We start from the raw sequence: 13,345 nt of genomic DNA on the forward strand, positions 1-13,345 counted from the left end.
CAACCTCCCTTCCTCAACAAGAACTTTAAGATGATATTGTTTTTTTTCCCTGTTTTTATCATGGATTATTGCTGTAATATGATAATCAACAAAACAGTTTGAGATTTGTATACACACCCTTGAATTTCTCAAATTTGTACATGTGTATGTTTGAATAGTTTTTCTTTATGCAGTAAAATACAATAGAATTTCTTTTGACATTTACTTGAAAGGTCCAAAGATGAAGAAATAGAACTTGTTCCTGTCGAGAAATTCTACAGTGATGCTCCAGAGTCAGTCTCCAATCCTGTAAGTGTTTCCACAGACTATGTTATTAAAAAATTCATGTGTGGGTACGTGAGGAAATGGTCTGGAAGTAGCAGAAATTATGGACAACTTACACTGTCATTATAATATAGGAAAAATGCAAGAGGAGAAATGTTTATTTGTACAGGTGATTATCATTGTCTTGGGCAGGATGCCATTAGAGCAGGCTCAACTGTATTGTCTAGAACCTGCTGTTAGGGTGATTCCTGAGAGGAAAAAAGTTTTTCTCTTCTGCAACGAAGGCACACATGTGTTTCAATTTCTGTTGGTTTTTTTTTTACCTTTCATGCTTCTTCTTGCTCTCAGTGCATGTGAACTTTTTTTTTTTTTTTACAGAACTCTGTTTTCATCCTGAAGTTTTGATCCTGCCAAAATGAGTTTAGAGTTCTCAGTTATGCATGTAAACGCCATTCTGTGATTTAAACTAATGACTTTACTTTGTTGTTTATTTTTCTTTTTTTAGAGATTCGGATGACCTGTTGAAATAATAAGACTTTATCCATACCCCAAACCGCAAAGTGTTGTGTTGCTGAAACTCTCTATGTACGAGTAGATTTTGACTCTTCCATATATATTTGCTATTGGTATATACAAATATCAAGTGAAGTGTCCTTCTCCCTCCGAGACCTACGTTGACATCACACTCTATGGAACATTACAGCAACTGCAGCAAACCTGCACTTACCACTACATGGCATTGGACAGAAGAGCGAGAGCCCAGCTGTTGCTGGATTGATAATAACAACAACAACAATATCAACTGAAGAGTTTTATCGTTCTTTTAAAAAAAAATTATATTAGCAATGTGATCCAGAAGTTGCTGAATAACAATGTGTTGTTATTGTTTCGTTCCTTCAGACAGTGACAAAGAGTGACGTACATCGACAGATGTTGGCTCGTCTAGAATGGGAACTGGAGCAACGGAAGCAGTAAGTCAGTCTACTGTCTAGAGACACACAGAGATTTGTGTAAGATTGTTTAAGGGATTTTTTTTTTCCTTTTGAATCTGTTAATTTAAAACATTGGGATTCATGAAAATAAAGTTGCAATTTATTTTTTGAGAGCATTTTTTATTGGAAAATTTGAATGGTTATGAGGATTTTTTTTTTCTTTTGGGGGGGAGTGACTTTTGCCCCTACAATAAACATACTTTAATGAGTACATGTCTTTTGCAGGCTTGCTTCTAAACTGACAGAGACAAAATCCAGTAAGGAGAAAATTTCAGAAGAAATTCAGTCGAAACAGGACTATTTGGATACTCTTCAGCCCAAGTTGTCTGCCATTTTACAGGTAGGGTGGAAAATGTTATTGAGTATTTTTTAAAATGGTTTTACAGGTAAATTTCATCTACAAGTGATATAGAAAGGTTTTGAAGATTCAGGTTTGGCCTCTTTTCTCTGACTGTAAGCATTGATGTAGCCCATGATTTTACAGATATTATACTGTTATTTAATTGTTCTAAAAAGTGAAAAGCGGAAAGGTGGTGGTAGGTGTGTTTGTTTTTGTTTTTTTATTAATTTAAAAAAACATTTTTTTGTAATTTTTTTTTTTTTAGAGGGGGGTTCTTTGCTTGTTTCTTGTAAATTGTGGATCTAAGTTTACACCTACCCTTTTTCCATATGAACGCTGAAAGATGAAAGATGTCGGGGTTTGCATTATTTTTAATCAGACTAATCAGTTTGATAGTAGATATACTTTTGTTTACTTTCTTAGCAGAAGAAGTAGAAAGGCTTTTTATTTGTCTGATTTTGCAGATACACTTCTATGTAGTTAAGTTTTTAACAATAGAGAACAGAAAGGTTTCTTTTTAGTAATGTGGTTTTTACACATGTAACCTGTTTAGCTCAATATCTAAAATACAAAAGGTCTAGATTTTGTTGTATATTAACTGGTAAATGCAATTCTTAACACAAGAAAAGCAGAAAATCATCTTTGTTTTTTTTTTTCCTTTTATGTGTTTTCCTACAGGCTACACGTCCTGTTCAGGACTACTTGGATATGCCTTATGACGATATCAGGGAGGAGCACCAGGTGGCTCAGCACCTGCCCATGCCACTCTACATACTCTACATGCAGACCTCTGCCTACAAGGAGGCTTGTGGTGGGTTAAGATTTAAAACGAGGCCAATCCTATTTACAGTACTGCCGTAAGCTGACAAAACATCTTTTTTTCATTTTGAGCGCCAAATTTTTGTATTTCCTCAAATGAAAAGCCTGACCAGTTGCCTTATTTGCATGAAAAAAAAAATCAAAGTGGAACTGAGACTATTTTTTAAAATAAATTAGAATTTGTGAAGCAGCGCGGTGAAATCAGACTCTCGTCAAAATAAACAAAGTGAAGAAACTTGCTTTTTTCCACAGGTTTGTGAATTTTTATCAGATTTTTGTTTTTGGGGTCATCACCTTTCATGCCCATTAAAGAACTCATTTCTATGTGGATTTTTCTGAAAAACGTCAATTTAAGGCCCAAAATATGTAAATGTTCAGTTACCACGGACTCTTAAGCTAAGGAAATAACTAATCTTTGGCTGTTTTTCTCACTAATTTTACCTCTGAAAACAGGTGACCCCCACCTCCTTCGTTCTCAAATGTCTCGACTTGTATTTAAGATAAACGGATATTTTTTTTCATCCAAATAAAGACAAGTGAACAAGTTTTAATATGATACCAAGAACTCTATTTGTCCAAAAATTGACGAGAGCCTGATTCCACCACGCTACCTCACATTTAGATTTCGGAAGAACGCTTTTTTAAAAAATGGTTACGCTGACAAAAAAAAAGCCTCTTTATCCCGAACATGGTGTGAATTTTAAAAAGGCGTTTTGTCAGCTTCCGACAGACTTCAGGAGAAGCATTACAGGCTAACTGAGGAACTGAGCAGGATTGCCCAGTATATGATACGCACCGCACTCTAAGTGTGATGTGAGCGGTAAAAAGAAGTTACAAGGTTGCCGGGTGCTTTCGTGTGGTTTGCATCTTCTTTCCAATCAAACACTTGCTGTCCTTATCTCCCCTTCTTCTTTTTTATGTTTGTTACTCTCTTACTCTCTTGTAACACCTCTAATCTTCTGGCGCTCATATGACCTTATGCAGTTGCGAGCGCCGTAAAACCTCTTCTAAAACAAAAAGAAGAAGTTAACAATTAAATGTAAGTGTTTTTACCCCCCCCTTCCCCGACACAATTTCGATCATCTAGGAGGCAAATTTTGATCCTGCCGGTCAGGGCTAACTTAGGCTGAGGGGGATAGTATATCCAAGAAGAAAGGCAGAGATACTTCATTAAAATTCTCCCCACTTGGGAATCGAACTCGAGTCTCCTGTAGGCACAGCAAAGTGCATAACCGATGCACCACAGATTCCAGTTTGTGGTCGGTTGTTGCGGAGATAAAACATGACAAGGTGTTTCTCGAAGATATAAATCTCTACAAGATGATATACTCTTCAGAAAAAAAAGCTCTTGAAGATAATGCACTTTAAGATGGTTTATTCTCTGAACAAAATGCCCTTGAAAATTCACACTCAATTTTGTATATATGTTGCCTTTCTCGGCACTGGTAAAAATATTGTGTTTCTGTTCTCGAATAGTTATTCTTTTCTCTTTTTCTTTGTATAAAAGTTTTTCTTTTTTTTTACTTTCTTTTCTTTTTTGTTGTTGCTCTTCTTGTCTTTTCTTTTCTTTTAGTGTATCGTTTTAATAGACAATACTATTTTCTAAGTATGACAAGTTTTGCATGTTTATGTTCTGTTTTAGACAAGTGCCTGAAAGTGTCAATCCAAGGTGATATGGACGCGGCCAAGACCGTCAAGTCGATGTCCTCTATCCACTTGGATCTAGGTGAGAAATTTACTAGCACCTCTTGCCATTGTAATTTGACCTTTGATTTGTTTTACATAGATGGTTGGCTGATGCCACTGGTAGGTTCTTCACCTTGACTCTCCCACGTTGTTTCTGTGTATCAGTTTTGATTTTGACTGAAAACTAAAGACAATTTTAATGTCAGTGTGTTCCCATTTATTCAAACAAACAAAAGAATTAATCTTTCCAGAATTCTATTCAGCATTGTTTCCTTTAGTTTGTTAAAAACACATCAGACAGGCTTCTTGTGAGTTTAAAAATTCTCTCACCTGTTGAACCCATAGCACTGCAGGACAGCATTGTTATTTTGTTACTGTGGCTAATTGTCTTTATTTCTTGTCTCTTTTTGTTCTTCTTTCACTGTATCTTTTTTCTCTTTCTCTGCCCCTCTCTTAATCTTTACATTCTTAACCACTTCTCCTCTTTCTTGTGCTGTTTTCTTCTGAGGAAAAAATGCTTTTGGTTGTTTTTTAAAATACATTTTGAGAACTTCACTTTTACTTTTTTTAGTAGAAAGTGTGGTTTTTGCTTTTTGTAGTTTGTACTAGCTGCTCAAATAAAACAATATCTTTGTGTCCATTTCATGTTTAGACGAGGAATCTGACAGTGATACCGAGGAGCAAGAAAAGAGGGATTCGGTATGTTTCTGTATAGTGTTTTACTGCTTTGATTGTCAGAGTGTGAAATAATCAGTTTCTTACCACAATCTGTATAAATATTGTGAATGCAGTATGAAGAAATGCATTGAACGCAGTCTGAATAAATGTATTCAGTGCAGTCTGAATCTCTTCAAAAAGTTCTTTGAGGTGTGTGAGAAATAATGTATTCAGGGACAGTTTATTTCGTCCCCTCAGATGAACTCTCATGTAAACTCTTTACCAGGTTATGTTCTCGTCATCATTTTTTTCTCCTAAAGCTGTTCAAATCCATGTTTCTTGAAGGTTAGAGATGGGGAGTTTTGTTAAATTGATTTTCTTCCTTGTGTCTTTTTTTTTGCCAGCTCAAACCTATTTAAAAAAAAAAAATCATAATTCAACGCTCTTGTCTTTTTTTAATCAGAAACGTAGAAGAAAGACAGTGGAAGCGAGACAGGTGGAGAAAAAGAATCGAGTCCTCCGCAAGCACCCTCTCAATGTTGTCCTAGACATCAGTGACCAGGGTATGAAAGAGAGATCTGGATAAGTTGTCATTATTATGTCTGTTCGTGTCTTAATATTGTTAGTGTTGAGTTTAGATCCATTGTTGTTTTGACCGTGTGGTTGGTCGGAGGGCAGTATTGCTAGGTCTGATTCTTTCTGCTCTAACGCTCAATCAAAACTACTGGTATGTGATATTTAACATATGTAATGATACTGTTTGGTCACTTCCCAGGGAACGAATCCTTCTTTGCATAAGGAATTTTAACTCAAAACAGTTTCAATATGTTTTTGGCTCATGCTGAAATCTCATGGACCAAACCTCAACATGTTAATTTATAGCTAGTTCTCATAAATGGTTGGCTATTTGTTTTGAGTCCCAATTTGTTAATCGAAAGCTACATGCTTCCTTCTCGTATGACAGCTGATTATTGCTGTAATTTTATATCTCCTTTCTGTTTCTGTCTGTGGACTATATGACTAATGTTATTTTCTGGGTGTGCTTCTCTTTACTCCAAAAAACTAAAATGATGTTCCTTTGTTTTACATATATGTCATTTTGGTTTGTTTTTTTTGGTTTATTTCTTTTTGGGATTCAGATGGCGCCGACCTTCAGCTGACCTTCAACTACTTCCTTGCCCTGAATATTGTGACAGTTAATGTCAAGGTCACACCAGGTCCAAAGGTCACTTCAACCTCTGTGTCTGGCAGGTAGGGTTAATTTTTGTCTCCTCTTTGTTGAAAAGTTACAATTTTATTTTCTGTATAAAACTGAACTACTTTGGCATATGAAACGCCTTGATTTACTTGAGAAACAATATGCAAAGGAAGGGGAAGACCTAACAATAGAAGGGAACTTGATGTAGAAACCTGATCTTGAACCAAAACAACCCAGGCAGGCAGAATGGCAAAAGTCAAGAGAGTTTTATTGCAGAAAGGTCAGAGAGGCACTGCCCAACAACTGGAAACGCTAAGAAGAAGAAGGTGATGTGCTTTTGCCAGAGGAGGTTTTGGACAAATACAGACTGATATCTGATGCTGCCAGAGTGCTCATTGAAAGCAAAAATGCAGTGCATCATTAAATTCAGGACAAGAGAGGGGACCACACTGCTATCTTTTGCCACAAGACAAGCCAGAACCCAATTAGCCTCATCCTGGTCCACATTATGCTGCTACACTCCACTTCTTGCCTGCAGTGCAATTTCCCACCATGAAACAGTACATACTTTTCTTCTCTTTGAAAAAAAAAAATTCTAGACTTTTGAGGGTGCTCTCTTCTGTCTCCACCAGTCATCTTTTTAAATCTTTCATATTATGGAGAAATGTCACTACTTAAGCTGACATTTACATTCTTCATCTGGTGTCTTGGAACAATATTCAGTTGAGATTGTTCAAGACAGTCACCCACTGTAGAGGAGAAAAGTGGTTGTCTTAGACAGGTGGACGTCTTAGACGGTGTCAGTATCAAATAATAAAAATCCTCTTACTGTGTCCAGCACGCTCATATGACCTTATGCAGTTGTGAGCGCTGTATAACACTGACCAAAACAAATCCAAAAAATCTCTGTCTTTCTCACATTTTTTACAGCGAACTGTTGTCCAGTGATTTCATCTTGGACGAGTTGTACCCAGGTGACCATGGCAACGACTCCCCCAATGTAGCAAACCATTATGAGCTGAAAAAACATGGGTGAGTCACTTAATTATGTCAGAAGTAGAATTTTGTTATAAATTTGAATGTAAAGTGATAGTGTTGAAGTAACATTTGCGGGGCATCAGAACCCTGTGCCATGGAGTGGTGTGGCTGGAATCATCAGATGACTACCGACTTCTGTGGAGATTGTAGTATTGTGATATTTGTTGATGACATCTGACTTTGACCAAAACTGTGGGTCCTCCATAAAAATGGCATACCCTGTAAATGGTATAAAGGTACTGTGGGTCAACTTTGGTGGGTTTTTAACATTATTCTTGTCTGTTGAATCTTCAAGAAACTGGTCACATGGGTAAACCATAACATTTGCTCTCCAGTCTTCAAGAATTTTCTTCTTACCTGAGCCAAGTCGGACGACCATACCTGTGGTGTCAATGGATGGGAGGACTACAGTTCCTGGAACCTGAGGTGGACGGTCAGGACAGTAAGAACACTGAGGATTCCACAGCGTCACATGACGCGGCCGGCATGTCAAGGGTGGTGGCCGCTCGGGCCAAACATGGCGTGAGTGCTACACACATGCAGCGCACCATCACACTCTTGAGGGAACGGATGAAGGCGAGGATAGCTCTGCTCCATCAGTTGGCATCTCTAGGTACGTTTGAGGGTCAGCTTGTCTCTCATGTAGACGTAATTTGACAAATGATTCAGAGACAAAAATTAGTGGTGCACTTATACACTTCGCTGGTGTGTGCAGGAGCCCTAAGTTCAATTCTTGAGTGGAGAGATAATTTTTATTGATTATCTCGATCTTCTAGAACATTGTTTCCCTGTTAGCCTGGGTTTACCCTGACAGGCATGGTCGGAAACTCGCTTCCTAAATGATCTAAATTGTATCAATGTGTTGTTAAATGCGTGCATTATGAAAAAAAACCAAACCTTTGGTTAATAATTTGGAGCACAGGTTTTCAGAGGATTGTTCATGCTGTCTGTGCAAAAGGTCCTGAATTTGACACCAGCTGTAATTACAATATTGGTAATTTTTTCTGACCTGTTTTGATCAAAATGTTTTCACAGTATTAACCCTTCTTAGCACCGTAAATAGGTCAGCAGGTCAGCACAGCAGAACCAAAATGGCAGCCTGTTGATGGTTTCCCAGAACTGAATTATTTCAGTGTTTTTCAGAGGTTCAGGGGGTGTAGAAATTGCTTATGCTTTTGATCTAAGCCGTGTATTTCAATGAAATTTCACATACCTATACTGGGGAAGCTTGCATCTAAATTTAGAGTGGAATATTTTTATTTCTAAGCCTGCACTACAGGCAAATGTGTCAGGCCGCTAAAAGCCGGTATGGCTCCACAGTGGGAAAGGCAGTAAAAGCTGATATGGTAACTTGAAGGAAAGGCCGGTTTAGGCCAGTATGACTAAAAAAGGGTTAAACTACATTGTGACTTCAGATAGACTTCGCTGAGTGGGAGAGATTGAGTGACAGAAACAAAACATTGACTCCCAATTTTATGAGTTTGTCAGTATAATATCTTTGAATCCTCATTCAGAGTTTTTCGCGTTATGTTGTTTTAGCGTCTTTTTAAAAAAAAATAGTTTTGTAACAAAAAAATAGTGTTCAATTATTTGCATTTGCAAGTTAATATTGCTGTTTTATGATCATTGTGTACAAATTGTCTGTGTTTTGTGTGGTGGTAGTTGCAGGGTGTCACTGTTTGTTCCCACAATTTTTTCTTTCTTTTTGCTGTGTCTGTTTGTCTGTTGTTCCTGTGGTTGTGATTCTCTTCACTCAAACTCAATTGTTTTTGCGTTTGTCCAGAGAGAGGAATCATCCCTGTGCCCGCTGAGGTGACCAGACTCTTTCCGGCCAAAGTCAACTCTCTGTTGTCGTCCTGGAAACGTTCGACATTTGAAGACCTGCAGTTACTCCCTCACGCTCAACGTTTCATTAAGGCGGGCGTGGTCAAGCCTATGGACATGGTGTTTGTAGCTGTGGTGGACAGAGCCTCAGGTACAGACTACAGACTGGATGTCTGTGTTGGTAGAGGGTGTAGGGGGCCTTGCCTCAGCGGTGGAGGATGATTGGATGTTTTTTGTGGACAGAGCCACAGAGACTATGTCTGTGGAGATGGTGTGGGGTGTGGGGGGGGCCTGGTTTCAACGGTGCAGGATGCTTGGTTTTAGTAGTGCAGGGTAACTAGTTTCAGTGGTGTATAGTGATTGGATCGGGTGTTTTTGGTGAACAGAGCATCAGGTACAGACTACAGGCCTTGTGTCTGCTGTGGTGTAGGGTGCTTTGTCTCGGCAGTGTAGTGTGATTAATGTAGGATGTTTGTAGTTGTAATGGACAGAGCCTCAGGTACAGGCTGCAGAGTTAATTTCTGTGGCGATGTAGGGTGTAAGGTGCCTGGTGTCAGTTGTGAAGAATGGATAGAGCTTCAGGTACTGACAACAGACTTGGTGCTGTAGCGTGTTTGTGGTTGTGATACAACCCACATATATATACTGTTGAAGTGAAGTATAACACACACACACATTCTATATTTGGAAGTGCTTGACCTTGTGTGCAACATCGGGAGTCACAGTGGGGTTGGAGCCTGAGCTGTCTTATGAGAACCAGAAATAGCAAACTGATTCATAAATATATGGGGGGGCTATACTCTCCTTTACTCTTACTTGTTAGAAAGGGAAATGGAAATGTCGTCTGACACACTATTTGTTCCCCACCCAAGATGACAGCCCTTGTTTTATATTATAAAAGGATGTAGAAATGAAATGTGTGTGTGTGTGCAACTTGTTGTCAAGTTGATAAGTTTCTCTGACAAACAGTATTTTTGCCCCCAAGAGCTTTTTTTGCAAACGGCACTAATTTCCCTTGAGGAAAAATGAAATGTTTAACTCGTCAAATTCCTTTATCAAATTATATTTGCCCCTCCGAAAATGTAGAAATGAAGAATGTGTGTGCACAACTGAAACATGCATATATATAACTTGTCAAGTTTATTTGAAACATATTGTATGCCTTCGCCTCTCTTCCTCCCCAAGATAGCAGAACTGAACTTTGTGTATGACTTTTCAAATTTCTTTGACAAATCATGTTTGTTCCTCTAAGGATGTAGAAATTAAAAATGAAAAAAATATGTGTGTACCTGCAATGTGTCTAAATAACTTGTCAAGTTTATCTGAAACATTCTGTGTTCCTTCCCTGTTTCCCTCAGCCAAGATGACAGCCCATGTGGTGCTGACTGCCGACTGCCCAGAGGTGGCGCCGGTGTTTATCGTGGAGATCATGTGGCAGTCTCAGCGCACGGCCCTCAACGACGTGCACATCATTGTAAGTTCTTTCATGTGGAGTGCTCTCTTGTGTATTTGTACTTCTCTTCATGATATTTGCATATATATCAGTCGACTGCACTTGGGTTCTGGCTTGAGCTGATCTTCAGTTAAGTTTATCTTTTTCTTGTGTCTCAGCACCTCTTCTTCTTAACAGGTCCCAATGGTGAAGTTGAACTTCGGAGCAGGTCCCAACGGTTAAGTTGAACTTCGGATGAGTTGATTTTTTTTTCTCTCCCCGGACGACATCAACTCATCCATAGTCGATTGTATTTAAATTTATTTGGAGATCACATGGCAGTCTGAGCGCATAGCTCTCTAGGATGTATGCAGTACCGTATGGTAGTTTTTTCATGTCAAAGGTCACAAAAGATCTTTCATAGGTTTTAAAAATAATTTCTTGTTTGACGTCCCTCGGCAACATGCATATTCATAATCGGGGTTTTTTTCGTGAGAAGCTCTTTTGTATTTTTGTTTGGGGGGTTCATGTGTATTTGCATAAATTTAATATTATTTGCATTGTCATAAGTAAGGGAAAAGTAAGACAGACAAAAACAACAGAAAAAAACAAAGTAGGGGTGGTTGAAGGGGCCACTGGTAGGTCTAATTCACTTATTTCTTCCCCTCGATTATGTCTGTTTCTTGTTCTTTCTCCTGACACAAAATCCAGTTATTTCTTATTCCTTTATCTCAGGAGCTGGAGGAAGAGGTGAACCTCCACTTTGGAGAACTCGTGCCGGGCAAGTGCCGAGACCACCTTCTGAGCAGCCAGTTACAGCGTCTGCTGATGTGTCTGGACGTGTACCTTGAGACAGACACACCCGCCTCCTCCACCGTGCCCATAGAGATTCCCAAGGAGAAGATGATGCCTCGAACTTCCAGGTGGGTGACTAGCTCATTCAAGTTGTGGGGAAAAGGAGATATCCTCTGTTTTTTAACAGTAGATGTAAACCAGCAGTTGACTCCCTGAAATCAAGCAGGAGAATACAAAGAAGGACAGTAGTTGTAGAAGGCAAGAAAGAAAGAGGGAGACCCAACAGATATAGGGTACAGAATGTAGAAACTTGGTTTAGAATCAAAACTACACAGGCAGGCAGAATGGCATGGGACTGCTTGTTTTATTGCAGAAAAGTCCGAGAAGCAACATCCAACTCCTGGAAAAGTTAAGAAGAAGAAGAGGTTGTGAAGAAGAAAAATCTTTTGGGGTTAAGCACATTTTTTTTTCTTTGAGAAACAAACCTAAGCAAAAAAGATGATGCTTCAGACACTGAGGTGTGTAACTGTCTCTTTAAAGTTGGGGGAGGGGGGAGGGGAAGAGGGAGTCTTTTTTAAAAGTTATTACAGGAAAAACAATTGTTTTGTTAGAAAAACAAAGGTCAAGATGACAATAAAGGTGAAAAAACGCAATACTTTTTTTGAGTAGGCCTTCTGTTGTTGGAACATGATAGAAACATTCAATTTTTTAACTCATGAAATGGAACGTCTCAGCATTTCATTGTGAAGTTCGCTCTGTTCTGTAAAGGTATTGAGTCAGCTACTGATATGCTTTGCGTCACTTTAAAAATCAGGGGTAACTTTGCTTTGATTTTCTTTCAGGGGGCGAGCTCGGTCCAAACCGTACAAGTTTGTACCAGAGATGGGAATCTTCACTCACAGGAACTGACGTATGCCATCGCTGTTTTCATTGTCGGAGTCCTTGTTGCTGTGTGTGTATGTGGAAGAAGGAAAGCCTTGCTCGTTGTTGATATGTATCTTTGTACATGTGTTCAGTAAAAATGGGCGTTGTATTTTGAATGATGAATTAAAATGTTTCATTGCACTTTCTGAGTTTGTGCTGTTTCTGGTACATTTTTGTGTTGTTTTTTGAGGGGGGGGGGGGGGGGGGGGGGGGTCCTTTTTTCCCTTAAATAATTTAAGTAACATTTTTAATGGGGGTGGGGCAGGGAGGAAAGAGGAAAGAGTCTTTTTTTTTCTCCTCCTGTAAGAACAGGAAGAAGGGTATGTTGTATAACTGAGTGGGTCTACATTGTCCTGAGCTTTCTGTCATAATTAGATTCCTTATCTAATGCTGGACATTTGAAAATACAGTATAACACGTATAGCTCGAATTTGTCAGGGCTGGCCTCAGAAGTTTGAGGGATATCTTACAAAGATAAAAAAGAAGAAGAAAATGGGACCGCAGGCCAGTTTGGCGGATGGGTGATTTCTTTGGTGTTCGAGTGTTCGACCTATTGGTGTTAAACTGTATATACAGTTCATCTAACTGTATGATCCCAGAGAACTGAGGACAATAAACTACTATATGAATGTAGTAGCTGGTCATTGTCGGGGATATCGATCAGTAGTTTGTAACCTGGGTTTGATTGATCCCTAGGAGTCTGATGAAGCGATCTCAGGGGTTCGATGGAGGCATGTATGCGCTGTGTGTGTATAGCCGTTCTTTTCACTCTTCTCAAAGGGTTTGGTGAATGTTTTTGTATAGTGGAGTCCACTTATAACGAGTCCTGAAACAACGAGGAGTCTATTATAAAGACACTATTCTAAAACCCTGTTTTTTTATCTTTGTAAATAAAATACTGCTATAGCGCAGTCAGACAAACACACGAGTCGGTTATAGCAGAATATTGCTGCTGCTGTGCACAGCGCATAGGCCAATTATACATAAATGTAAAACCTCGCAAGTTGAGAAATTTTTTGGTGAACTAGCGAAACAAAGAATGGGAGAGCCCACGTATGTCAATAATGAAGACCGGAGCGAATGAGTGGGGAGGATGTGGCATGCGCAGACAAGCAGAACGCATCATGTGATAGGCCAGCCTAGTCTAGATTATCTAGGCCTACCATGCCTCTCACTTCTCCGATGCGGGGCTGGAGAGGTCAACGTGATGTGATGGATGAAGTGAATGTGTCGCGTGCGCAAGCAGACAGAACGCACCATGATAGGGTGTGGTGAGGAGGAAGACTACACAGCAGGTGAGTTAGCCTAGAGCCCTTTCTTTCTGATCGCTAACACCGAGCTGTCAACATCGCTAGCTCTAGAGAAAGAAACCTGAT

The 13,345-nt window shown here is 39.2% G+C and overlaps 1 protein-coding gene across 1 annotated transcript in view; it reads left to right on the forward strand.

The window, feature by feature from the left end:
- The window catches only part of LOC101862042 (THO complex subunit 5 homolog), an 18,182-nt gene extending 6,072 nt beyond the window's left edge, over nt 1–12,110 (forward strand). The window contains exons 5-18 of the mRNA XM_005100234.3: nt 213–288; nt 1,165–1,235; nt 1,482–1,596; nt 2,275–2,407; nt 4,058–4,141; nt 4,754–4,800; nt 5,222–5,321; nt 5,898–6,009; nt 6,887–6,988; nt 7,330–7,607; nt 8,778–8,969; nt 10,177–10,292; nt 10,986–11,173; nt 11,888–12,110. Of these exons, the coding sequence (XP_005100291.1) occupies nt 213–288; nt 1,165–1,235; nt 1,482–1,596; nt 2,275–2,407; nt 4,058–4,141; nt 4,754–4,800; nt 5,222–5,321; nt 5,898–6,009; nt 6,887–6,988; nt 7,330–7,607; nt 8,778–8,969; nt 10,177–10,292; nt 10,986–11,173; nt 11,888–11,954 (1,681 nt within the window). The 3' untranslated portion in view covers nt 11,955–12,110. The remainder of the gene's footprint in view (nt 1–212; nt 289–1,164; nt 1,236–1,481; nt 1,597–2,274; nt 2,408–4,057; nt 4,142–4,753; nt 4,801–5,221; nt 5,322–5,897; nt 6,010–6,886; nt 6,989–7,329; nt 7,608–8,777; nt 8,970–10,176; nt 10,293–10,985; nt 11,174–11,887) is intronic.
- The last annotated feature ends 1,235 nt before the right edge of the window (nt 12,111–13,345 follow it).

Source organism: Aplysia californica, unplaced genomic scaffold (assembly GCF_000002075.1).
Source record: "Aplysia californica isolate F4 #8 unplaced genomic scaffold, AplCal3.0 scaffold00241, whole genome shotgun sequence".
Classification (NCBI taxonomy): Eukaryota; Metazoa; Mollusca; class Gastropoda; order Aplysiida; family Aplysiidae; genus Aplysia; species Aplysia californica.